At 53.2% G+C, this 26,852-nt stretch overlaps 2 protein-coding genes and 1 non-coding gene across 4 annotated transcripts in view; 1 reads left to right on the top strand and 2 right to left on the bottom strand.

Moving 5' to 3' along the window:
• Positions 1-994: 994 nt before the first annotated feature.
• TRNAD-GUC (transfer RNA aspartic acid (anticodon GUC)) lies at positions 995-1,070 on the top strand. Its single transcript has one exon. It is a non-coding gene; the product is annotated as a tRNA-Asp (tRNA).
• A 10,189-nt stretch (positions 1,071-11,259) lies between these two features.
• SUSD2 (sushi domain containing 2) lies at positions 11,260-22,152 on the bottom strand. Its single transcript, XM_066365498.1, has 15 exons — positions 22,002-22,152; positions 20,302-20,509; positions 19,974-20,125; positions 19,386-19,553; positions 18,314-18,488; positions 17,997-18,198; positions 17,732-17,817; positions 17,377-17,645; positions 17,159-17,302; positions 16,906-17,064; positions 15,801-16,049; positions 15,413-15,685; positions 15,109-15,285; positions 14,878-14,980; positions 11,260-14,760 (listed from the first exon to the last, which is right to left on the bottom strand). The coding sequence occupies exons 1-15, from the start codon at positions 22,075-22,077 to the stop codon at positions 14,736-14,738; spliced, it is 2,466 nt and encodes an 821-aa protein (XP_066221595.1). The 5' UTR covers positions 22,078-22,152; the 3' UTR covers positions 11,260-14,735.
• Positions 22,153-25,724: 3,572 nt separating this feature from the next.
• The window catches only part of CABIN1 (calcineurin binding protein 1), a 155,902-nt gene continuing 154,774 nt past the window's right edge, over positions 25,725-26,852 (bottom strand). For both annotated transcript variants that reach the window (XM_066365493.1, XM_066365494.1), the window contains exons 36-37: positions 26,330-26,556; positions 25,725-26,230 (exon numbers count right to left, since the gene is read on the bottom strand). In XM_066365493.1, the coding sequence (XP_066221590.1) occupies positions 26,087-26,230; positions 26,330-26,556 (371 nt within the window). In that variant the 3' untranslated portion in view covers positions 25,725-26,086. The remainder of the gene's footprint in view (positions 26,231-26,329; positions 26,557-26,852) is intronic.

Genomic DNA, 26,852 nt, shown 5'->3' with positions numbered 1-26,852 from the left:
GGGACAGACAGACAGGAACGGAGAGAGATGAGAAGCATCAATCATCAGTTTTCCATTGCGCATTGCAACACCTTAGTTGTTCATTGATTGCTTTCTCATATGTGCCTTGACCGTGGGCCTTCAGCAGACCGAGTAACCCCTTGCTGGAGCCAGTGACATTGGGTTCAAGCTGGTGGGCTTTTGCTCAAACCAGATGAGCCCGCGCTCAAGCTGGCGACCTTGGGGTCTCGAACCTGGGTCCTCCGCATCCCAGTCAGACGCTCTATCCACTGCGCCACCGCCTGGTCAGGCAAGAAAAAATGCATTTTTAACAACTGGTATTGGAAGGGTGAGTAGTCATCTGGGAAAATAATAAACTGAGATTCTTACCTTGTTATTTATACCAAAATAAATTCCAGTTAGAACAAAGATTTAAGAGTTATGCCTGACCAGGCGGTGACGCAGTGGATAGAGTGTTGGACTGGGATGTGGAGGACCCAGGTTCGAGACCCCGGGGTGGCCAGCTTGAGCACGGGCTCATCTGGTTTGAGCAAAGCTCACCAGCTTGGACCCAAGGTCGCTTGCTTGAGCAAGGGGTTACTCGGTCTGCTGAAGGCCCACGTTCAAGGCATATATGAGAAGGCAATCAATGAACAACTAAGGTGTTGCAACAAAAAACTGATGATAGATGCTTCCCATCTCTCTCCGTTCCTGTCTGTCTGTTCCTATCTATCCCTCTCTCTGACTCTCTGTCTCTGTAAAAACAAAACAAAACAAAACAAGAAAACACAAAAAAACAAGCAAAAAAAACAAAAAAACACTGTTCTCTATAATATTAAAAAAAAAAAAGATTTGAGAGTTAAAAATGAACCCACATAACTATTGTAAGAAAACATGAGAGTATTTTATTCATATTCTTAGAATGGGAAAGGCCATTTTAGGCATGGCATAAAATCAAGAAACTATAAAAGAAAAAAATGGATGAACTTAAATGCATAAAAAGTAAAATTTTTGGGCCCTGGCCAGTTGGCTCAGTGGTAGAGCGTCGGCCTGTCGTGCAGGAGTCCCGGGTTCGATTCCCGGCCAGGGCACACAGGAAAGGCGCCCATCTGCTTCTCCACCTCTCCTTCCTCTCCGTCTCTCTCTTCCTGTCCCGCAGCCAAGGGTTCACTGGAGCAAAGTTTGCCCAGGCACTGAGGATGGCTCTGTGGCCTCTGCCTCAGGTGCTAGAATGGCTCTGATTGCGGCAGAGCGACGCCCCAAGATGGGCAGAGCATCGCCCCCTGGTGGGCATGCTGGGTGGATCCCGGTCGGGCGCATGCGGAAGTCTGTCTGACTGCCTCCTTGTTTCCAGCTTCGGAAAAATACAAAAAAAAAAAAAAGTAAAATTTTTGATGTGGAAAATACCTTAAAAGACTAAAGAAAAACATGGGAGGGGAAATAGTTTCAATATATAATATGATATGGGGCTGAATTTGTAAATATTTATAATGAAAGACCAAGTATTCATTAGAAAAATGTTATTCATATATATATTTATTATTTAATTTTATTTTTTTTTAACTGAGAGGAGGGGAGATAGTGAGACAGACTCCTGCATGTGTCCTGACCAGGATCCACTTGGCAATTTTCATCTGCGGCCAATGCTTGAATCAACTGAGCTATCCTCAGCGTCCAGGACCGATGCTCAAACCAAAGGAGCCACTGACTGCAAGAGGAGAAGAGAGAGAGAAGGGAGAGAAGGAGGGGAAGAGAAGCAGATGGTCACTTCTCATGTGTGCCCTGACTGAGGATTGAATCTGGACGTCTGTGTGCCAGGTAAACTCTACCCACTGAACCAACCAGCCAAGACCTTATTGATATTCTTAGCCAAGAATATGACTCATCAGTTACAAATGGCTGTTTCAACATATTAAAAGGTTGCCTGACCTCACTCATAAGTAAGCCTTGCCAATTAAAACAAGAGATCCCATAGAGACAAAAATAATAACTCCAGGCCCAGAGGCTTCCTCAGTGAATTCTTCCAAATACCAATGAAAGAAAAACCACCAGTCTTACACAAACTCTTCCACTAAACACAGAGGAGGAAACATTGCCCAACTTTTTTTTTTAATGTTTATTTTATTGATTTTAGAGAGAGAGGAAGGGAGAGAGAGACAGACAGGAACATAGATCTGTTCCTGTAATATGTCCTGAAAAGATCAAACCAGCAACCTCTGTGCTTTGGGATGATGCTCTAACCGAACCGAGCATCCAGCCAAGGCAACATTGCCCAACTCTTTTAATGAGACCAGCATAAGATAATCTAGAGAAGAAAATCCAACAAAGCATTTTCTTTCTCTCTTTCTCTTTCTTTCTTTCTTTCCCTCCCTCCCTCCCCCTCCCCCTCCCCCTCCCTCCCTCCCTCCCCCCTCCTTCTCCCCCTCCCCCCCTCCCTCCCTTCCTTTTTTCTTTTCTTTTCTTTTCTTTTCTTTTCTTTTCTTTTTTTTTTTTTTTGGATAGATAGGGACAGACAGACAGGAACTGAGAGAGATGAAAAGCATCAATCATCAGTTTTTCATTGTGACACCTTAGTTGTTCATTGATTGCTTTCTCATATGTGCCTTGACCGCGGGCCTTCAGCAGACCGAGTAACCCCTTGCTTGAGCCAGCGACCTTGGGTCCAAGCTGGTGAGCTTTGCTCAAACCAGATGAGCCTGCACTCAAGCTGGCGACTTCAGGGTCTTGAACCTGGGTCCTCCACATCCCAGTCCGACGCTCTATCCATTGCGCCACCGCCTGGTCAGGCCCTTCCTTCTTTATTTCCCTCCCTCTCTTTCTTTCTTTCTTTCTTTCTTTCTTTCTTTCTTTCTTTCTTTCTTTCTTTCTTTCTTTCTTTCTTTCTTTCTTCCTTCCTTCCTTCCTTCCTTCCTTCCTTCCTTCCTTCCTTCCTTCCTTCCTTCCTTCCTTCCTTTCTTTCTTTCTTTCTTTCTTTCTTTCTTTCTTTCTTTCTTTCTTTCTTTCTTAGCAAGAGAAAGACAAACAGAAAGAGAGAGATGAAAAGCATCAACTCATAGTTGCGACACCTTAGTTGTTTATTGCTTTCTCATATGTGCCTTGACAGGGGCTCCAGCCAAGCCTGTGATCTCACGTTCAAGCCAGCGACCTTGTGTTCAAGCCATCAACCATGGGATCATAACTATGATCCCACACTCAAGCCAGCAACCCCTAGCTCAAAGTGGTGAGCCCACGCTCAAGCTGGATGAGCCTGTGCTCAAGCCAGCAACCTTGGGGTTTTGAACCTGGGTTCTCAGTGTCCCAGGCTGACGCTCCATCCATTGCTCCCTTGCCTGATCAGTTTCATAAAGGAACAGGAGAGGATGATTTTATTCATGCACAGGAATGCAAAACTCCCAAACAAAATATAAACAAGCCAAATTCACTATATAAAAAGAGAACATCACTACTAATTTGGGTTTATTCTATGAATGCAAGATGGGTAGAACATTAGAAAATCAAACAATGCAGGCTGAGAGAGAAGGGTAGAAAAATTGAGCCAAAAAGGAAAAAAAGAGAGAAACACTCATGGACATGAACAACAGTGTGGTGATTGTCAGGGGGAGAGGGAGTAAAGGATGATGGAGGAGGATGTGGGGGAAAGAAAAAAGAAAATCAAACACACAATTCACTACGTTAACACACTAACAGAATAAAGAAGAAAAATCATTGATCATCTCAGTAAATGCAGAAAAGCACTTGATAAAATTTTCCAATCTCCACTCACAATAAAAACTTTCAGGAGAAGACAACTTTCAGGAGAAGACTTTGGGTGGTGAACACAAATACAATATACTGATGATATATTATAGAATTGTATACTTGAAACCCATATAATTTTATTAACCAATGTTTCAATGACAATGTCAGCTCTTGGTTCTTGAGCTTGGCAAAGAAAAAATTCAGAACCAAGAACTCTAGCTCAAGAAAAAGTTGATGTAGCAAGCAAAGCAAAAAGTACACTTGTAAGGAAGAACCAAGCAGGCTGCTCAGAAAACTGTCTTGCCTTTTAGAAAGAAAGTCACAGAAGCAGAAGAAGTGAGCCAGCTGGGCTGCGTGGGCTCAGGACACAAGTTACAGAGACTAAAGAAGGGACCTTGGGACAGGTTGAGGGGGTTACCCAGGACAAGCTTCCACTGCTCCTCTGGTTACAAGTCCCTAGAGTTTAGGAGAAAGAAAGCTGAGATACATGCCTGAAGAAAGAAGACATGGGCATGAGCACACACTTGGTCCTTTGTCTTAAGGGTTTGTTTTTTATTTTTGTTTTTTAGATTTTACAGAGAGAGGAGAGGGAGGGGAGGAAGTATCAACTCATAGTTGCTTCACTTTAGTTGTTCACTGCCTGCTTGTTGCTTGTTGTACGTGTCCTGACCAGGCAAGCCCCAGGTTTCAAACTGGCGACCTCAGCATTACAGGTCGATGCTCTATCCACTGCACCATCACTGGTTAGACGATAATAAAAAAAATTTTTTTTAACTCTCAGTAATTAGAATGAAAAGAAACTTTCTTATTCTGGTAAGTTTGTGGCTACAAAATCCTACAGTAGCCTGACCAGGTGGTGGTGCAGTGGATAAAGCATTGGACTGGGATGTGGAGGACCCAGGTTCAAGACCCCGAGGTCGCCAGCTTGAGTGCGGGTTCATCTGGTTTGAGCAAAGCTCACCAAGGTCACTGGCTTGAGCAAGGGGTCACTCAGTCTGCTGAAGGCCCACGGTCAAGGCACATATGAGAAAGCAATCAATGAACAACTAAGGTGTCACAATGAAAAACTGATGATTGATGCTTCTCATCCCTCTCCATTCCTGCCTGTTGGTCCTTATCTGTCCCTCTCTCTGACTCTCTCTCTCTGTAAAAAAAAATTATTTAAATAAATAAATAAATAAAATAAAATTTAAAAAAAATCCTAACAAGTTTTATTTTGGTGGAAATTGGCAAGCTGATTTTAAAAGCCATGTGGAAACATCAAGAAACTAGGCACAGCCTGACCTGTGGTGGTGCAGTGGATAAAGCGTCAACCTGGAAATGCTGAGGTCGCTGGTTCGAAACCCTGGGCTTGCCTGGTCAAGGCACATATGGGAGTTGATGCTTCCAGCTCCTCCCCACCCCCCAATCTCTCTCTCTCCTCTCTAAAAATGAATACATAAAATAAAAAAAATAAAAATAAAAAATAAAAAAATAAAAAAAAAAAAGAAACACGGTTAACCTCATTTAACCCAATGTTTAAAAAATAAAAAAAATAAAAAAAAATAAGAAACTAGGCACAACGGAGCACTGACTCTACGGGCACATCTAGAGTACAAAATTAGGCAAACATAATCTTTGTATTGAGAAATTAGTGGTTAACCTGGGAGGAGGAAGTGGGTGGTGATTTACAGAGAAAATGATGGGCAGTGAGGTGGGATTAGTACTGTTCAATTTTTTTGTTTCTTTTTTTTTTTTTAGAGATTGTACTGAGGCCCTGGCCGGTTGGCTCAGTGGTAGAGCGTCGGCCTGGCGTGCAGGAGTCCCAGGTTCGATTCCCGGCCAGGGCACATAGGAGAAGTGCCCATCTGCTTCTCCACCCCTCCCCCTCTCCTTCCTCTCTGTCTCTCTCTTCCCCTCCCGCAGCCAAGGCTCCATTGGAGCAAAGTTGGCCCGGGCGCTGAGGATGGCTTTGTGGCCTCTGCCTCAGGCACTAGAATGGCTCTGCTTGCAACAGAGCGACACCCCAGATGGGCAGAACATCGCCCCCTGGTGGGCATGCCGGGTGGATCCCGGTCGGGCGCATGTGGGAGTCTGTCTGACTGCCTCACCGTTTCCAACTTCAAAAAATACAAAAAAAAAAAAAAAAGATTGTACTGATTTTAGAGAGAAAAGAGGGGGAGGAGAGCAAGAAGTATCAACTCATAGCTGCTTCACTTTAGTTGTTCATTGATTGCTTGTCATATGTGCCTTGACCAAGCAAGCCCAGGGTTTCGAACTGGTGACCTTAGCATTTCAGGTCGACACTATCCACTGTGTCATCACAGGCCACTGAGTATTACTCAATTTCTTGACCTGGGTGGTGGTTAATTGTGTGTTCACTTTGGATTAATTCATGGGGCTGTATCTTGAGGGGTACACTTTCAGTCATATAACTTATACTATTTTTATTTTTAATTTTTTTATAGATAGAAGTTTGTATTTTTATCAATATTCCTCCTTTCCCTTCATCCTCCAGCCGCTAGTAGCCACCATTCTACTCCCTGTTTCTGAGTTTCGCTTTTTTAGATTCCCACATAGAAATGAGATCACACAGTATTTGTATTTCTCTGTGACTTACCTCACTTAGTATATTGTCAAGGTCCATTCATGATTTTATAGGTGGCAGGATACCCTTTTTGCTCATGAATGAGAAAATAATATTTTATTGTATATGTAAATGATTTCTTCTCTATTTATCCATTGACAGTTAGATTATTTCCATATATATATATATATATTCAATTTTCCATTGATTTGAGAGAGAGAGGGAGCAGGGAGAGAGAGAGAAGCATCAACTTCTTGTTCCACTCATTTGTCCCATTTAGTTGTGAACTCATTGTTTGTTTCTTTTTTTTTTTTTTTTTTTTAAGCTGGAAACGGGGAGAGACAGTCAGACAGACTCCCGCATGCGCCCGACCGGGATCCACCCGGCACGCCCACCAGGGGCGATGCTCTGCCCACCAGGGGGTGATGCTCTGCCCCTCAGGGGCGTCGCTCTGCCGCAACCAGAGCCACTCTAGCGCCTGGGGCAGAGGCCAAGGAGCCATTCCCAGCGCCTGGGCCATCTTTGCTCCAATGGAGCCTTGGCTGCAGGAGGGGAAGAGAGAGACAGAGAGGAAGGAGGGGGGGCGGGGGTGGAGAAGCAAATGGGCGCTTCTCCTATGTGCCCTGGCTGGGAATCGAACCCGGGTCCCCCGCACTCCAGGCCGACGCTCTACCACTGAGCCAACCGGCCAGGGCATTTGTTTGTTTTTTGTCCATGTCCTGACCGGGGATTGAACCTGCTACCTCAGCAAGACGACACTTTATCTACTGAGCCACTTGGCCGGGGCAAGATTATTTTCATATCTTAAATATTGTGAATAATGCTGCAATAAACATGAGAGTGTAGATATCTTTTGATACCCTGCTTTCATTTCTTTTGGATACACACCCAGAAGTGGGCTTGTTGTATTATATAGTAATCCCTTTTTTAATTTTTTTTTTTTTTTTTTTTTTACAGGACAGAGAGATAGTTAGAGAGGGGGATAGATAGGGACAGACAGACAGGAACGGAGAGAGATGAGAAGCATCAATCATCAATTTTTTATTGTGACACCTTAGTTATTCATTGATTGCTTTCTCATATGTGCCTTGACCGTGGGCCTTCAGCAGACCAAGTGACCCCTTGCTCAAGTCAGAGGCCTTGGGTCCAAGCTGGTGAGCTTTGCTCAAACCAGATGAGCCCATGCTCAAGCTGGCGACCTCGGGGTCTTGAACCTGGGTCCTCTGCATCCCAGTCTGAGGCTCTATCCACTGCGCCACTGCCTGGTCAGGCTGTTTTTAATTTTTGAGAGATCTTTATACTGTTGTTCATAGTGGCTGTACCAATTTACATGCTCACACACAACTCATACTAAAGAAAAGTTAAAGATACCACATTTATATCAGTCTGGGTTTTTTTAAAGGTTTTTTAAATTTTATTATTATTATTATTATTTTTTTTTTTTACAGAGACAGAGGGAGAGTCAGAGAGAGGGATAGACAGACAGGAACGGAGAGATGAGAAGCATCAATCATTAGTTTTTCGTTGCGTGTTGCAACACCTTAGTTGTTCATTGATTGCTTTCTCATATGTGCCTTGACCGCGGGCCTTAAGCAGACCGAGTAACCCCCTTGCTCAAGCCAGCGACCTTGAGTCCAAGCTGGTGAGCTTTTTACTCAAACCAGAAGAGCCAGCGCTCAAGCTGGCAACCTCAGAGTCTCAAACCTGGGTCCTCCGCATCCCAGTCCGACGCTCTATCCACTGCGCCACCGCCTGGTCAGGCTCAGTCTGGGTTTAACCTGAGAAGCAAGACTCCCTACTCTGGTAGCTGGTCAATACTACTGTTTTGATCTGATGCTGGAGCTTGAGGTCCACGTGGCAGAGTATCAGGAAGGAAAATGGTTGTAAGTGAAAGGAAGGATCCAGAGCTGCCTAGAAACCCAAGTATGGGCTGGGTCCAAGAGGATAGGCCAAACCTAGGTCTCTTCTTGTTGCCATGGGCAACCAGGTTTCTTGCAGAAGCTGGAACCCTTCATCACACACTGGCCCAGGAGTCTGGGAAGCTGAAGGTAGATGGAGGTGGTGGGGTAGAGGCAGATGAAGCAGTTTGCCCATCTGGCCTCTGTCCCTACAGAACAGCTGAGTTGGCAGACATGTCACAATGAGTGTGAGCTGCAAAAAAGGCTCCAGATTCACTTCCACCCTCCCAATCTTGCACAGGACTCTTGTGGGCCCTGGCTGTTTCACTCACTGGATAGAGCCTCAGCCTGCATATGGATGTTCCGGGTTCGATTTTTGGTCAAAGCACATAAGAAGAGCAATCATCTGCACCTGCTTGTGGTGGCGTGGTGGATAAAGCATCAACCTAGAATGCTGAGGTCGCTGGTTCAAAACCCTGGGTTTGCCTGGTCAAGGCACATATGGGAGTTGATGCTTCCTGCTCCTCCTCCCTGCTTCTCTCTCTCTCTCTCTGTAAAATAAATAAATAAATAAATAAATAATCTTAAAAGAAGAGCAATCATCTGCTTCTCTCCCCCTCCCCCTTCTCTTCTTCTTCCCCTCTTGCAATCAGTGGCTCCATTGGTTTGAGCATTGCCCCAGGTGCTAAGGATAGCTCAGTTGGTTCTATCATGTCAGCCTCTGGCACTGAAAATAGCTTGGCACTTGAACAACGGTCTTAGATGGGCAGGGGGATTTGCCGGGTAGATCCTGGTTAGGGAGCATTCGGGAGTCTGTCTCACCATCTCCTCTCCTTTCCACTTAAAAAAAAAAAAAAAAATCTCTCTTGTGGCCCATCTTAACCCAAACACACAGGTGAGGGAATTCTGGGAATTTCATTTATCTTAGTCAAGTTAGCACAGGCCCTGTACCACGTTTCATCTATCTTGCAAAGAGCAAAATATTTGAAGGCTCCTTATGCTAATGAGGGGGTAAGGGACCAGGCTCTCTCGTAGGGTGGTAATAAATGTCAATTAGTACAACTCCAGGAGGAAAGCACATGTGCTGTTTGTTTTTTTTTTCATTTATTTTTTAAAAAGATTTTATTTCTTGATTTTGGAGAGAGGAAAGACAGAAAGAAGGGAAGAGCAGGAAGCATCAACTCATAATTGTTGCTTGTCATATGTGCCTTGACCAGGCAAGCCCAGGGTTTGGAACCAGCGACCTCAGCATTCTAGGTCAATGCTTTACCCACTGCGTCACCACGGGTCAGGCTACATGTGTTGTTTAACAAGCCAATTCTTTGTTTGAATTTCTTCTACAGGTAAACTTGAACTTATTTACACAGCACAATAGTGTTTGAAGCAAAAGACTGGGTGTAACTTAATGTCAGTAGACAGAGCATTAAATAAATTGTCTTGCTTCACATTTTTTAGGGTTTTTTTTTAACATTTTTTTAAAATTCTTATTTATTTATTTATTTATTTATTTATTTATTTACAGAGACAGAGAGTAAGTCAGAGAGAGGGATAGACAGGGACAGACAGGCCAGACAGGAACAGAGAGAGATGAGAAGCATCAATCATTAGTTTTTCATTGCGCGCTGCAACACCTTAGTTGTTTATTTATTTATTTATTTTTTAAAAGATTTTATTTATTCATTATAGAGAGGAGAGAGAGAGAGAGACAGATAGAGAGAGAGAGAGAAGGGGGGAGGAGCTGGAAGCATCAACTCCCATATGTGCCTTGACCAGGCAAGCCCAGGGCTTTGAACCGGCAACCTCAGCGTTTCCAGGTTAACGCTTTATCCACTGCACTACCACAGGTCAGGCAACACCTTAGTTGTTCATTGATTGCTTTCTCATATGTGCCTTGACCGCGGGCCTTCAGCAGACCCAGTAACCCCTTGCTGGAGCCAGCGACCTTGGGTTCAAGCTGGTGGGCTTTTCCTCAAACGAGATGAGCCCGCACTCAAGCTGGTGACCTCAGGGTCTCGAACCTGAGTCCTCTGCATCCCAGTCCAATGCTCTATCTACTGTGCCACTGCCTGGTCAGGCACATTTTTTAGTTTAGTTTTTTTTTTTTTTTTTTTTTTAACAGAGACAGAGAGAGAGTCAGAGGGATAGACAGGGACAGACAGACAGGAATGGAGAGAGATGAGAAGCATTAATCATTAGTTTTTCGTTGCGCATTGCGACTTCTTAGTTGTTCATTGATTGCTTTCTCATATGTGCCTTGACTGCGGGCCTTCAGCAGACTGAGTAACCCCTTGCTGGAGCCAGCGACCCTGGGTCCAAGCTGATGAGCTTTTTGCTCAAGCCAGATGAGCCCACGCTCAAGCTGGCAACCTTGGGGTCTCGAACCTGGGTCCTTCCACATCCCAGTCCAACGCTCTATCCACTGCGCCACCGCCTGGTCAGGCCATTTTTTAGTTTTTAATGGTAGCAAAATACATAACACTTACCACCTTAACTATTGTTAACTGTATAGTTCAGTGGCATTAAGTGTGTTCGTTGTTGAGCAACCATGGCTAGCATCTTCTCCAGAACTTTTTCGCCTTCCCAAACTGAAACTGTCCTCACAAAGCAGTAACTCTCCAGTCCCCGGTATCCACCATTCTGTCTTTGTGAATCTGACTGCTCTAGAAACCTCATATAAGTGGGATCACACAGTATTTGTCCTTTTGTGACTGGTTTGCTTCAATTAGAAAAATAACCTTAAGGTCTAGCCACATTTGTAGCATGTGTCAGAAATCCCTTTTTAAGCAGAGTATTATTCTGTTGGATGGATGGATCACATTGGTTGATCCACTCATCTATGAATGAACACTTGGGCAACTTCCACCTTTGGCTACTGTAAATAGTGTAGCGTGAACACTGGTGTATCTGTTTGAATTTTGGAAACCTTGTGCACACAGTATCTATTTTAGGTTTTTGTTCTTTTAATGTTTCCAACACTAATGAAAACTCCGAGGTCATCTTTTTGCTTCTCTGACTCTGGTGTATAGTTAGAGGGACCAACTGCTGCAACATATAGACCCCAAAATGATTATGGCTTAATCACAAGGGAAGTTTATTTCTTGTTCCTATAGCAGTACTAGATGGGTAAACAGGTCACGGTGTGTGTGTTAGGGGGGGGGGGTCCTCCCACACAAGAGGATCCAGGTCGACATAGCTTCCCAAATCATCCTTGCATCAACCAGAGCAGGGAAAAGGGGTTGGAGGGGTGTTTGAGGTTTCAGGCCAGGTCTAAAAGTGCCCCGCCTTCTTATCACATCCCACTGATTGGAACTGTCACGTGACCCTCCAACTACAAGGGAGTCCAGCGTGCCACCAGGGAGTTTGGGCAGTGCGGGATGCTGGGCAGCTGCAGGCACCCACTCAGCCCCACTTCCTTAATGGTTCTTATCCCTTGAGGTTAGGCTTGAGCAGGGCTCTTCCAGGAAGCATCCCTTGGCCTCCCACGCCCTCGATGCACGGCACTGACCACCTCCTCCTCCACAGGCAGTGTTGGGCTACAAGCCCCATGAGGACAGGGTTAGCCCAGGACGGGCACTTGGCCATCCTAGGACATGCAGAAGGAACCAGCCGGGCTGAGGAGGGGTCCCTCACCTGTGTCAGCACTCTCCGCTGTGTTCAGCCAAACAGAGCTCTAGAGGGAAGCCAGAGGCAGGAAAGGGGGGCTTTCCCCATCTCAGGCCTGTGGGGTCTGTGGTAGGTGGGGCTTCTGCTAGATCCCCAAGAGCCAGTATGCCTTCTGCTGTGTGGGACCTGAGCCTGGCTGGGTAGCACTGTCCTCCTCTGTCCCTCAGCCGAGGGATCCCGTGGCTGTCTCACCTGCCTTTGACTTCCCAGCTCTCCCATCAGCTGCGTTTCTAAGTCCCTGGATCACTGCCTCCCAAACCCTAACTGGTACAAGAGGTAGAGGATTGGCCATTGGGTTTCAATGTCATGATTCCCAGGAGTGGTGCTGAAATGATTCCCTCCCTGAAATTGGGGTCCCTGCCCTTGATGTCCCTAAGGAGGCCATGGCGGGCTCTGGGACTTTCTACTCTCACACAGGCCCTAACAGAACCCGACTCCCTAGAGGCCTCTGAGAAAGCCCTGTCAGGTGTTGGGGCTTCCCAGTCTGGCCTGCCCCTGGCATGGAGAATGTCTGTCTGATGTCTGGGTCCAGGGCCACAGACAATGCCTCCCTTCCCCTGCGGGGCGGAGCAAGGGCAGCACTGAGGCCTGTCCAGGAGGGCCAGGGTAAGGGTAGGGGAAGCCAAGGGAGCCTGAATGCCATGATCTGACGGGGCATGCCCACCCCTCCCCCTGCTCCTCAGGCCCAGCTGCACCTCCCTTCCTCTGAGCCTTTGCCCCTGGAATGCCCCCCTGATGCATCGTTTCTAAGAATTCTAATGGTCCTTTAAGGTTTGCTATGGGAGCTGCAAAGCACCTCAAAACTCCTAGGCCCTTGTGTCTATTCCCACATGTCCAGACTGTCTTTCCCCATGAAACTGACCTTTCACTCACTGACAAGTGCCCAGCTGGGACCACTCGGCACAGGGAGGCTCTGGAGACTCAGGCCGGTAGGCCAGCCCTGCCTTACCTCATCTGGAGAGGAAAGCACCTGCCCCGCAGCCAGGGGGCTGTCCCTTGGCCCCAGCCTGTCCTGAGCTGGGAGTTGGAGGCAGGGAAGTATCTGGGGCTTGGAAGGCAGGAAGCTCCAACCTATCCCCGTCCCTTAGTCTTCTGGGCATCGTCCGTGGGAGTCCCCCAAATCCCTGTCTCAGCTGTTCCTTCAAATGTCCCTGCCCATTGTGCATCCTCATCTACTGCCACCCAGCTTCCCACCTCTGCCCGGGACCCTTCACCAAAGGTGAAGCTGAGGGTGGGGGAGGTCTGGGCTCCAACCTTAAGTGACCTGTGCAACCTCTCTGAGACTTCTGAGCACCTGAGACTGGGGGATGACCCGAAGCTCTGCCAGCCGAGAGGTGATGCAGAGTTGGGCCTGCGTGAACTTTAGCTGAGGTTGTGGCCACAAGCTTTCTGGCCCAGCTGCAGGGCTGAGGCTGCTCTTACCACGGCCTGGGTCCTGGTTGCAGCCTCCACCTTTGCTCGCTGTTCTTACCCTCTGCCCCCCCCACGTGGCGATTCTTGGTGCTGCAGGATAGTGAAGAGGGCCTCCCCTCATCTCCTCCCACCCAGGCTCGTCATCCTGTAGGCACACTGCTCCTGGTGCCCTTGCCCGTCTCAGACTGAGCTGCCTGCCTGGCCCGGGGGTCACTAACCTTCCACCCCACCCTCCTCCGTGCTGTTTGACACCTACAATGCAAATCCTACCTTGTCTAGGCCCCCCATGATCCTCATTTAACTCCCTCATTACAAAGGGGAGCTTTGCGGGCTCCACGTCCTCAGATCACCTCCTAGCCTGGGTTTCCATGCCAGCTGCCTGGCCCTGGCAAAGGAGCAGGGGCTCAGGTAGGCAGCAGTGGCAGGAGGCCTGCGTTCTGTTCTTAGCTTCTGGGTACTCCTGGGTGAAGGGCCCAGGGACCCAGAACGTGGACCCCAGTCAGAGGACTTGGGCATGCCACTGGCTTCAGGGCAGGGCTGGGGCAGGGAGGGGGGTCCAGGGCCAGGCTGGGCCAGCTGTTTGCTGGGTGTTGGGTCAGGTGCCGGCACTCGGGGGACAGGCTGGCTCTGACTCAGCTTATGTGGCATCCCAAACACTATGCTCTTCCTCCCCACACCATGAAGTGATCACTGTGCTCAACCTCACATTTCAGATGAAGACAGAAGCTGAGGGATCTGTTCCTGGCAGTGGATGAAGGACTCAGACCCAGGTCGCTCTGGACCCCAAGGGGCAACTGTGGAATGCTCTAGAACTGAGGCAGCACGAGCACCAGGACACCAGGGAGGGAGCACCACAGGCTTGTTTTCTCCTCATGTAGGCAGGGAAGGGTGTTTCAAGTGACATTCCAGAAGAAATACAATTATAAGCCTGAAAGTTCAGAGGATGATTCTTTGCTTGGGGGTCCCATGGCCTCTGCACGCCCTGGACTGTGCCACCTGCAGTCTTGGCTGGGCCCCCGGGGTCTGGGAATCAAGGCAGCTGGGTGCTGGGCTCCAGTGCTGGGGTACCAGGTCTCAGTACATCAGGGACCACGGGCACGGGCATTGGATACCAGATCTGAGGTATTGGCAATTGAGTATCAGATACTGGATTACTAGGGCTGGGGGACAGGTGTTAGAATTCACGGGTCTGGAGTCCTGAGTCTTGGGAATTAGAGCTGCAAGTACTTGAGGAACAGGGCCTCAGAAACTGCAGTTAGAGGTCAGGGTCCAGGTCCGGGGTGACAGAGCAGCGCACCAGGCTTCAAGTCCACAGGCATTAAAGGCTCAGTTACCAGGTGTCCAGGTCCAGGTGCTAGGGATGTGGGGATTGAGGTACTAGGGTTCATACTCTGGGAGTTCGGGGCTTTCTCCGCGGAGGCTGGTCTTTGGCCCCAGGGTGGCCCGGTGCACTGAGTCACTGACCAACAGGGCTCCCCTCACGGCCGCGAAGTCCAGCCGGCCCTGCAAGAGAGGTGCAGTCTAGAGCAGGCACGGTGGCCTCACCAGCGCCCCAGGAGCCCAGGGTCTAGGGGAGCTGAGAAGGGGCGGGCCTCTGGGTCCATGTGGGTGGGATCTCACGTGTTGCTTTTCCTGCGGCGGAGCAGCACGTAGACCAGCACGACCAGAGCCACCAGCGCCAGGCCCCCAAAGATGACGCTCAGCAGCACAGTGTGGTTGCGTCCTGGAGAGGGCCAGAGGTGAGGGCGGGCCACGGCGGGGAGTATGGAGGGGGTGGGGGCAGGCGTGTGGGTGGGGCCAGGCGAAACTGGGCAGCAGGGGGCCAAGGACAAGTGGGCCAGGTACCCTCACCTGGCTGGCACATCGGGGTAGGCTGGGACCAGGTGCCATCATCCCGGCAGACACTGGTCTCTGCCCCAACGAGGCTGTAGCCGTTGTTGCAGTAGAAGAAGACAGTGGAGCCCACCAGGTAGTTCACGGTATCCTTCTGCCCATTGGGAGGTGGGGCCAGCCAGCCGCAGGACACCACTGGAGTAGGGACAGGGTGCAGATGACAACTATGAGTCACTGGCTACTTCCTGCAGCCACCCGCCAAGGGGGCCCTGTTCCAGTGCAAGGTGCCTGCCTCCTCGCCCAGGCCCCCTGACACTCTCACCAGGCTTCAGACTCTGCACACGATGTTGGTGCAGCTGGTAGGCCATTCGTGTGGCATTGCCCACGCTCAGGCTCCCAGTGGCTGCCAAGTCAAAGCTGCAGAAATGGTTGTCCCCACATAACTTGGCTGCCTCAGTCTCCTGGCCGGGGCTGGGAGTGATCTCCTCAGGGAAGAGGGGCTGGAAGGTGGGGTCATGCTTGGGCCCATAGAGGAAGTTGTTGACCAGGAGCCGAGAGTCATAGGTGAGCAGGGAGGTAGCATTCTCCACGGCCCCTGGGGAGATATGCAGCAGGCCTGACTGGTGGTGGAGTGTCTGGGGTCCCCTCCTCATTGCACCGATCCTACCCGGTATGTCCCTTCCTCCACTACGGGTTTCATGGTCACTCACAGTCAGCCCCAAACTGGACCAGATCTCGGGAACTTGCAGTGGGGGGCAGGACCTGCCCATTGCGCAGGGTGAAGTCATCTGTGGGGTCGTTATTGAGTGTCCCAAGGAGGCCTTGAGTATGGGTAAGGAACTTCTCGGGCAACAAGACAGCCACACTCAGGAAGGAACCCTGGGCGCTGACCTCCAGGCCTGCCCCCGATGACAGCATGATCGATACGTTGTTACCAGTAGCTACTGACAGGAACATCCCTAAGCAGAGGTAGAAATGGGATCAAGGTCGCCTCCTGGGTGTAACACGTGGTGACCCCATACCCCAAGATGGGTACGCCTGTACCCTTGAGCTTCAGAAGGGCAGGGTGTCCCTAGGACCAACCCTGCTGACTGTGACACTCCACCACTCCAGGCAACTGTGCCAAGACTCCCCCCCCCCCCAGCCCCGTGCTGATCAGAGGTGCCTAGGCCCAGAAGAGACCCCGCCCCCAAACCGAGGCCATGCATGGGGGTTGGCTGTTGGCCCTCCAACCCTAACTGGGAGCAGCCTCTGACCTTTCCAGGGCTCCTTGCAGTCTGGGTGCCAACAGGCCCATCTCAGGTCCCCACCCATCCCAACTAAGAGTCATTTCATTCATTCAGTTCCCTGAGGCAGTGCCACTGAGGGAAGGGGGTGGACAGGGAGCTGCGCCCTTAACCCCCAGGCCAGGTTCCTTGATGCACTGCAACTCCCAACTCCTCTGGATTCCAGTGAGGACTCATTCCACCGTCCCAGCGTCTCAGGCCTCTGACCAGGGTGTGACTTGAGACTTCAAGGTTGTGAAGGTTTGAATTCAGACGGGTTCGCCAGGACTTCACTGTCTGGAGCCTAGAATCCTGTCTGCACACAGCAAGCCCTAGGCGCACACCCACTGTGCCAGGTCCTTCTGCACTGGGGTGCAGGGCAGAGGGGCTGACTGGCGCTCTGCAGCCAGCCCTGAGACCTCCGTTCCCACACCTGTGACCAGGACACCATCCGTGTCGCCTGCCAGGGCTGGTGAGAAGTGTGGGAGCCCCGGGGGAAGGGAAAGGGAGTAAAGGCAGTGCGCCGACCTGGTCTGGCTGTCCCACTCACCCTTCAGGTCCATCCAGGTCTGCTCGTCAAAGCTGAGCACCTCGTGGTTCAGCAGCACCTGCAGGGCTCCCGTCCCACTGGCTAGCCGGACCTCCACCACGTCAGAGTCGTCCTCCTGGACGGCTACAGCAGTCAGCCCTGTGCCTCGGCCCTGCACGCCTGGGGTGGTGGGTGCAGAATGGGGTCCACTCAACTCCAGCATCCTACCTGGGGTGACCCTGAGCCACCCCAAGTCCCCAGGCCCCGGCCTCACCTTCAGGCGTTTCACTGGGCTGGGCCCGAGCCTGCACTCTCAGGTTGGTCAGCACCGACTCCAGCAGCACGTACTCGCCGCGCCCATTGAATGTGAAGTTGGCACCATCGAAGGTGACAAAGTGCGGGTCCCCGAAAGCAGAGGCTGGGGAGAGTAGAGGGTCAGGTGCCCTGCCCCGGCCTGGCCCAGCCCAGGGTCCCGCTCGGGCTGGCACCCACCGAGCCGAGGAGGCCGGTAGTTGCGGCAGTCACTGGAGGGCCGCCGGCGCATGTAGCGGGGACACTCAGGTGCCCAAAGGCAGCAGTGGTAGAAGCTGATGACATCGTAGAGCCAGTGGGAGAGGCCGGGCACGCGGGGCGGTGTGCGGAACGGGGGTGCGCCCCAGTCATGGCCGCGGTCGGGGGTGCTGCCACCGGTGGAGTCGGCTGTCAGGATCTGTGTGCCTGCTTTTGTGTAGCAGCACTGCTGGCCAGAGGCATACTGAGGGCTGGAGGCATGGATAGGTCAGGTCCAGCATCAGGGACCCTGCCCTCAGGCCCCATGCTGCACCCCAACCCCCGTCTGGGGTCTCACCTAGCTTGCACAGAGCGCACGCAGTGCCCAGCGCCTGGGTGGTAGGTGCACACGCTGCCATGCTCGATGTCACAGCCATAGTCCGTCTGTAGAGCAGCAGGTTGCTGTCACCTGTCCCAGGGTCAGGTTCTGCCATTTCCTTCTCCTCCCCCACAAGGACCCTCAGACCCCAGCTCCACCTCCCAGAGGACCCTGTTTTGCTCTGGGCAGGCACAGCTGTGTCCATGGAGGGGTCCGCTGGGCCCTGATCTGGGTAGGGACTCACATGGAACCGGCCAGAGTCAGCCCGGGCCTGGGCCAGGGTGCAGGGGCAGTCAGGTACTTCCTCCAGGAAGTTGGGCAGTTGGTCCTCCAGCTCCTCCCAGGCCAGGCACCGAGTACGGGCCCAGGCCACAGGGTCCGACCGGAAGTCATCACCCAGGTGCCAGGCCAGGGCATGCTCGTTGCTCCAGAGCGCGTGCACATCCCTGTGGGGATGCGTGCATAACAAGGGCTACCTTCCCTCCGCTGCCCCGGCATCCCCACCAGATGTGGTGGGTAGCAGGCAGCCACCCCCCTGCCCATCCTCTGTGTGGTCCTTACTTCTCCCCTGCATAGTGTTGGCTGTTGATGATTCTAAGCGCACCCACTTCCCATCTCTGGTAGTTCGGAGCCGCGGGGTTTGGAATGAAGGTGAAGGAGCCGGAGTTGGGGATGTTTGTGACCAGGGAGTACAAGTATGACCACTTTGCTGTCCATTCCCCTGAGTATGGCTTTCCTGAGGGAGAGAAGGCCCCAATCAGCCCTGCTGCCTAAGGACCCTGGGACAGAGACGTGGGCACACCTTTGGTGCTAAGAGAAGGCTGTTAGATGGACAGATGATCCCTATAAAAAAACCTTCTCGGCCCTGGCCGGTTGGCTCAGCGGTAGAGCGTCGGCCTGGCGTGCGGGGGACCCGGGTTCGATTCCCGGCCAGGGCACACAGGAGAAGCGCCCATTTGCTTCTCTACCCCCCCCCCTTCCTCTCTGTCTCTCTCTTCCCCTCCCTCAGCCAAGGCTCCATTGGAGCAAAGATGGCCCGGGCGCTGGGGATGGCTCCTTGGCCTCTGCCCCAGGCGCTAGAGTGGCTCTGGTCTCGGCAGAGCGACGCCCCGGAGGGCGTGCCGGGTGGATCCCGGTCGGGTGCATGCGGGAGTCTGTCTGACTGTCTCTCCCCGTTTCCAGCTTCAGAAAAAATACAAAAAAAACCCAACCTTCTCTGTTGCTCCCATAAGAACCCTGTCTCGAGTGACCTCCACTTGCTCCTTCTACACTCCAGGGTCACTGTCCCTGCCTGAGACCAGGTCCAAGGCCAAGCCATCCATCCAGGGACTCAGAGAGGTAGGGGAAACAAGTCTTTTGTTTCCAGGGTGAGTCTTGTATCCAGGGGCCGAGCACCCATCCATATCTCTCCGCCGAGTGGACCCCAGAACCCAGCACTGTTCTCCACCCCTCCTGCCCCTGCCAGTTCGCCTTCCTTGTCTGCACTTTCCTCACCTCAACCCCCCCCCCCCCCGGGACTTCCCCCTCTCCCGGGGACTTCCATTGCCTTGGATTCCCTTTCTCTTCTCTCTGCACGCCCAAAACTTCTGACCCAGCCAGGTCCTGCAGAGGAGCAGCCTGCAGAGGGCCTCACCTGTCTCCTCATAGCCCCACAGCTCAATGGAGACGGAGCTCGTGGGCAGAGCCCAGGTGTTCCAGGTAAGGGAGAGGTTGCCCCTGGTGCCAACGGTGCCATAGTATTGCCAGCGGGTCTCGTTCACCAGCTGGCTCTTCTCTGAGTCCGACACTTTGCTGGGGTGCACTGGGCAGGGGGAGGGAAGGTGAGGAAAGGCCTGGGGCCTGGGCCTCTGAAAGCCAGGGGGGCCTCCCAAGGACAAAGTATGGCAGTCCCATTGGAGCCAAAGTGTTCCCCAATCCCACGGTGGTAGGAAAGGACAGAGGCTGGGAGAGCAGGCCCTTCCCCCTTGGCTCCCCTGGCCTGGCCCACCTTGTTGGGAGATACCTGCAGCCCCCACTCCCTCCGGGCTAAGACTCCTGTCTGGGTGCCATGGGGTGGGGAACATTGCTGCAGGAACCCAAACCCCTGTGGCTGGGCGGGCCTCTCAAGGGACTGGTTCAGCCAGAGCGGCAGGATCCAATGGGAGGGCCAGATGTGCGTAGGTTAGCAGTGGGCAAAGTCCCATGGAGGTGCCAGGGCCTGGGCCAGGAAGGCGGGGCTCACCAGCCAGCCAGGTGCCTGAGCGCGGGAAGGAGCGGCCATTATCCATGGAGAGTGTGAAGGGGATGCGGCCAGTCTCGTAGAGCAAGGGTGACACACAGTGCACATGTCCGAGGGAGTCCACGTGGCCGAGGGTCTGGATGCTCTCCTTAAACCTGTGGAGGGTGGAGGTGTCAGAGGTTGGGCCAGGGAGGGCTCACCCTCTCTGAGGTCTGGGCCCTGATCTCTCTGGAGAACCCATTCAGCCAGCTGCCTGTCCTTGGACGCAGGGCTCCACCCAGCCAGCCAGGGTGTCTGGGCCCCCAGTGTGCAGGGCCGCTCAGGCTCTCACCTGCAGATCACGCTGTCGGTGGGGCTTGGCCACCTGAGGTGCTGCACCACGAAGTCCTTGCCTCCCATCATGGAGCCTGAGTAGGGCTTGATCTCCAGGCAGAAGTCCCGCAAGTCTGAGCAGCAGTTGCCCAGGCCAGAGCAGGTCGGGTGGCAAGAACACAGCCCAGTCATGTTCCCACAACGGTTGGAGCAGCTCTCCTGGGCACCTGGAGAAGAGGGCTTTCAGTGTCCCTGGCAGGTGCTGGACCGGCTACCCTATGCGCAGTACCCATGTCTATTTGCTGAGTCCATTAGAGAGGAGCATGCTTAGGAGAACGCAGCCGGGAATTGTACGTGGACACAATGGAAACCCACAGGGCCTGTGGGCTGGGGTAGTTCTTAGTACAGATCATCTAGCGGTTTATTTGAGTGACTGGCTAGAATGAGGGGAGAAAGGGGTAAGTGCCTCCAGACACTTCGCAGTGTCAGAAGGAGCTGCCACGGCAAGACTGATCCTCAGCCTCAGCCACCAAGTCTGTAGCTGATGGCTGAGCCCTTAACATGGGCTGAGAACCTGACTCCCCTGCCTGAGAATCTGTGGACCAGCAGCCTAAAGAGGACCCCCTTCTGGCTAGCTGAAATGGGGTCTAAATACATGGCTACTGTGAGTCCCATGGGAGGCCAGGTAGGGGCAGATGTGTGAGCTGAGCTGGCCCATCTCACTCTGCAGGGCAGTGCTGATTCACTGATTGTTGCTCCAAAGGGAACCCCACCCTTTGAGAAGGTGAGGGGTGTGTTCCTCCTCTTAAGGGAGAGGGCCATTTCCAGCAGAAGGTCCAGCATGGCCAGCATAGGGGAGAGGTCTGGTGGGGGGCTGAGGAATGAGACCCCAGCTTTTCCTCCAGCTGTGGGGACCCGTGCCAGGGCCATGTTTCAGGGAATTGGTCCCTTGTGCTGGTGTAGCTGGGCAGGTTGTAGGGTGGAGACTTGCAGTGAGTCTGGGATCACGCGTGCCACCTGGTTCTTCCTTGCCACCTTTTATAGAGGACCAGTCAAGTGCCAGGCCAGGGCCTGAGCCAGCTGGAGGTCCACCTCACCCAGCACAGGGCCTGGCACTCAAAAGCATCAGTAAACATTTATTGACTGAGGATGTGATGGCTCAAGGGGGTGGGGGAGGGAGCTGAGTGATGCCAGTAAGTGAGTTAAACGGCTGGAGGGAATTGGCACCTCCCTATTAGGGATTAGGGAAGGTAGGGGGCTGGGAGGCCTGTGACAAACAGCCCTGCCCAGCAGGGGTTAGGGGTGGGGCAGGGTTCTTCTGGTAAAGTTTCCAGGGTTTGGACCCCAACAAGGACCCACATCCTGCCTCTGGCCAGGCAGGGGGCCAGTGGAATTGGGGGGTTCCTCCACGGGCAAGCACACCCTCCATCAGGGCTCAGGGTACAAGCCAAGGGCTCTTCTGAGCCTGTCACTCACCTACCCACTTCCCTCCGGCTGGCCAATGCCTCCTGGCTCCCAGCAGGTTTCCACCCAGACCCCAAGCCCATTCCGGCTGAGTGGACCCTTGACCCTGGAACCCCTTAATTTTCTTCCACTTTCCCTAGGCATAGTCACAACTGGCCTGACAGATGGTCAGAGGCTAAGTTCAGAGGAATGTCTGCCCCAGACCTGGCTGCAACAGCCAGACAGGGGGACGGAAGAGCAGGGTAAGAGACATACCTGCTACAGGCCAGGGGCCTGGGCTGGGGGCTGTCGCCAGCAGCAGCAGGACCCAGGGCAGGAAGAGCATCTTCATTGTGTGGCCTGTGTCTGCAGCTGGTGGTGCAGCAGTGGCTGGGAGGGAGGCTGCCGGCCGGTTTACTCCCAGAGGCGGGCCCCGCCCTTCCCGCGTTTAGCACCAATGCCCCGCCCCGCCCCGCCCCGCGCGGGTGCCTTCTCAAAGTCCACAGGTGCTGGTGTGGGCCAGGAGGGCCCAACCTGCCCCGTTAGCACATTCCTGCCCAGCTTGCCTGGGTCGCAGGGTAGGGCCACCAGCTGCCGAACTTCAAGCACTAAAGGAGCTGCGGATGTCCAGAGGCTGCGGCTCTGACCGCTGGATCTCAACCCTGGCCCTTGGCTGGGTGGCCAGGGCGGGGCTCCCGAAAGGGGCCGAGCTTCGGGGTGGGTAAAGTGGGATTGCGTTTGCAATCCCAGGATTCCAGTCTTTGTGATCATCTGCCAAAGATGTCCTATCTCTAGTCCTAAATTTTCCTGTAGGGAGGCCTGCGGGCACTGAAGGAGGTCCCTCTGGGAGTGAGGGTAGATGGGTGGAAGTTATCTGGTCTGATAGAGTTTCGATGAGATCTCCTTTTGGAGGGAGGTGGTGAATGGTGAGGGAGGGCCCAGGGTGGGGAACTAAGACCAGAACCCAGGGTTTTGGAAAGAAGCCGCCAGCCCCACCCTCCTGTGCTGTCACTCCTGGAGTTTGCATAATCTCTTCTGTGTTCCCCTCCCTTCTCTCTGTGTAGGTAGGAAAACTGAGGCCCAGACAAGAAGGGTGGGGCCAAGGTCACTGGGAGATGCAGCACTAGGAGGCCCCTGGCAGCTTCTGGAAGCCCCAAAGCCAGGGTAGTTAGGGAGGGTCCAGGCCTGGGACTCACTTGGGCCCTGTCACCTTGGCTGAGTGTCCCAATAGGCAGATAGTTCTCCCCAGTGGCATCTTCTCAAGGTGTCCAAAAGGGGCATGATCTCACAGGGAGCTGAAGCTAGCCTGGGGCAGGAGCTTGGGCCATCTGGCCATGACTTGCTTCAGCTTCTGGGGTCTGACCAGCTTGTTCCCTGGGCATCGCCCCTAAAATGATGGGCACGCCTGCAGTTGCTCTAGGAGGTGGCACCTACAAGCATCAGGGAAGCCAGATAGGAAGTTGGGAACTGAACTCCCAACTTGGTTGCTGGGTGCCTGAGGCACTTCTTATAGGCAATGGGGGTGGCACTGAGGTCCTGAGCTGGGAGCAGCCCAGACACCCACTCTGGGGACTGGTGCTGGGACTTATCCCAGGCCCAGGGCCAAGGAGGATGCCTCCTCAGGTTAGGAAAGGAAGATGGTGGAAATGCTGTGGGGGCGGTCTGAGGTGTTGCACAGCCAGGAAAGGCCCTGGAGCAACTAGGTTGTTCCCCAGAATCGGGTCTGCGGACCAGGAGAAAGGCTGCCATTTACCCTTTCTTGCCTGGGCCCTCTTGCTGCATATATTCGGAGAGAAGGATGAGAGCTGGAGACGCTCTAAGTGCAGTGTGGGGGCCTCCACACCCTGGGCCTCCGGGATGGAGATGGGGGGGGGCGGTCAGCTGAGTAAGTGCTGGCCCCCTCAGCCCCAGGTGGCCTTGCAAAGAGCCTGAACCACAGCAGGTTCAGGGAGGACTCATTGAAGGCTGCTGTACCTCTGTGTCCTGTGGTGGCTCTGCCAGGCCTGGGCAGGAGCCCCTGGCAGTGCCCAGTCTCTTGGGCCTTTCTTTCTTTTTGTATTTTTCTGAAGCTGGAAATGGGGAGAGACAGTCAGACTCCCGCATGCGCCCGACCGGGATCCACCCGGCACGCCCACCAGGGGGCGACGCTCTGCCCACCAGGGGGCGATGCTCTGCCCCTCCGGGGCGTTGCTCTGTTGCAACCACAGCCACTCTAGCGCCTGGGGCAGAGGCCAAGGAGCCATCCCCAGCGCCGGGGCCATCTTTGCTCCAGTGGAGCCTTGGCTGCGGGAGGGGAAGAGAGAGACAGAGAGGAAGGAGTGGGGGGTTGGAAAAGCAAATGGGCGCTTCTCCTGTGTGCCCTGGCCGGGAATCGAACCCAGGACCTCTGCACGCCAAGCCGACAATGCTCTACCACTGAGCCAACCAGCCAGGGCCTGGGCCTTTCTTCTTGGGCAGGGGGCTTAAGATGTCCAGCCCATGAGGGGCACAGAGCATCAAGGAGGGTCCATGTGTTCATCCTGGACAGAGCCTTTCAGGGAGGACTGGGGGCAGAACCAGCCCACAGCTGTGGGAGCACCTAGGACCCCAGTGGGGGTAGACAAAGTGGAGAAGGGCTGCTTGGGCCCCTTAGATCTGTGCCTCAAAACAGATGGGTTTGAAGCCTGGGAGGGCACGGCCAGCATCAGGCTGGCTTAGCACTCTGCCGTCACCTTTAAAAAATCACTCGTGGCCTGACCAGGCGGTGGCGCAGTGGATAGAGCATCGGACTGGGATGCGGAGGACCCAAGTTTGAGACCACGAGGTCACCAGCTTGAGCACAGCCTCATCTGGTTTGAGCAAAGCTCACCAGCTTGGACCCAAGGTCACTGACTTGAGCAAGGGGTTACTCGGTCTGCTGAAGGCCCACGGTCAAGGCACATATGAGAAAGCAATCAATGAACTAAGGTGCCACAATGAAAAACTAATGATTGATGTTTCTCATCTCCATTCCTGTCTGTCCCTATCTATCCCTCTCTCTGACTCTAAAAAAAAAAAAAAAAAAAAAAAATCACTTGGGAACATTTCCCAATCCGCTGAGATTATGTTTCCTGGCTATTATCAATTGGGTTTAAATACTCATAAAAATTCTTAATTTTTTGCCTGACCACGCAGTGGCGCAGTGGATCGAGCATCAGACTGGGATGCAGAGGACCCAGGTTCGAGACCCCGAGGTCGCCAGCTTGAGTGCGGGCTCATCTGGTTTGAGCAAAATCCCACCAGCTTGAACCCAAGGTCACTGGCTCCAGCAAGGGATTACTCGATCCGCTGTAAGGCCCGCGGTCAAGGCACATATGAGAAAGCAATCAATGAACAACTAAGGTGTTGCAACGTGCAATGAAAACTAATGAATGATGCTTCTCATCCATCTCACTTTGTTCCTGTCTGTCTGTCCCTCTCTGACTCACTCTCTGTCTCTGTAAAAAAATAAAAAAATCTTAATTTTTCAACAAGGGGTTCCACTTTTGTATCTTGCACTGAGTCCCACAGCTTATGTGGCTGGTCCTGTTAGAGGGCAAGTGTGGTGTGAGGTAAATGCCCTCCCCTCCAGCCCCCATCGCCCTTACCCCAGGTCACCCTTCCTGATACCCACCCTGTCCCACTAGGGCTCCCTTCACATTGGGATACAAGCCAGCTCCTCAGCACAGCTTGGACCCTGCCTGCCCCCTGTAGCCCTCTCCCCACCCCCACTCTAGAGACTAGCCCTCATACCTGATACCTATGTCCTTCAGGGGACACTCCAGACATTCTTCCAGGTTTGGATCCAGCCTCACCCAGAAGGATCTCCCCTGCTTGGCTCCCTGGCCTGCGCTTACCTCACCCCAACCGAGCACCCTCACCTGCTCCCTGGGGTACCTGAGGCTGCACCCAGACTTATGGGAGAAGCCCAGAAACTCTGGGCAGCAATTGGCTGAGAGGGGCCTGGAAAGGGGGTGGTGGTGGTGACAAAGAGGCAAAAAGAACTGTTCCATCTTTATTAGAAAAGAAACCAAAAAAAGTGAGTGGGGTGGGCCTGACCCTAAATGACCCCTCCACTGTGACACAGGTAGAGCCCAGCTTGTCTAGGCATCAAGGCGTGGACACAGCCCCCTGGCCTAGGCTCGGGCACATTTACAAAGTCCACATTTCATAGAAAAGGATGCTGGCCTGTGCAAGCTTTGATCCATCCATCCATATGCACGTGGCTAAGCTCGGCCTCCTCTGGGCCCCACTTGGTGGGGACAGCCTCCGACCAGGCAAGCAGTGAGGGTGCCATGTTGCAGGGAAGCTGGGCAGCTGGAGGGCTTTACGGGCCCCAGGGCATGGCTGAGGGCTCTAGCCCCTCAGATGTCCATGTAGTCGTCATCCTCATCCGTGTCACTCTCCAGTGAGGACTCCTGGCTCGATGTCTCCAGGACCTCCAGCGCCGGTTGGCACAGGCTCTCCTTCCTCACATTGGCAGCCGACTGGGCAGACAGGATGGCTGACTGCAGACCGGCAGGGCACTGGTCAGGGTGGCCTGGTGTGGCCCCAGAGCCCCGTAGCCCGAGCCCCCACCCACGCCCCAGCCCAGCACCCTTGGTCACCTTCAGCTTCTGCTTGGTCTCCTCTGAGATGCTGCCTTTGGGTGAAAGCAGGGTCGGGGTGGGCGGTGTGACGGTGATCTCAGGGGGGAACTTGGTGGCAACTGAAGGGATAACCAGCTTTGGCATGTTGGGCAGGAGGCGAGACTTCGCCCGGCCGGGCTCTGCCTTGCCCGGGTAGCCCTCAGGTGGCTGGGTACTCCCACTGCTGGGCACCTTGGAGCTGGCAACTGTGGGATAGACCACGAGCTCTGAGCCTTGTTACAGTCTCCTGGGCCTACCTGCCCCTCCCCAGCTCGGGCCTCAGTTTCCCTTCTGGAAGACAGAGGCACTAAGACTGCCTCCTCTGTCTACATCAGACTGTGGGCGCATTCTCTTGGCCTTTCTGCCCATGCTGGCTGGCAGAATCCAGACTTCCTTCTCTTTCTACCTCCCTGACCACGGGGCTCTGGCTCTAGTTGTAAGGTGTGGGGGTTGGGACACTCCCAGGAGCATGGTGCACTCTGGGAGCTCAGGGCCTGGGACG

This window comes from Saccopteryx leptura, chromosome 2, assembly GCF_036850995.1.
Source record: "Saccopteryx leptura isolate mSacLep1 chromosome 2, mSacLep1_pri_phased_curated, whole genome shotgun sequence".
NCBI lineage: Eukaryota > Metazoa > Chordata > Mammalia > Chiroptera > Emballonuridae > Saccopteryx > Saccopteryx leptura.
The sequence above is the reverse complement of the archived record's forward strand: the minus strand, read 5'-3'. Positions and strand labels throughout refer to the sequence as shown.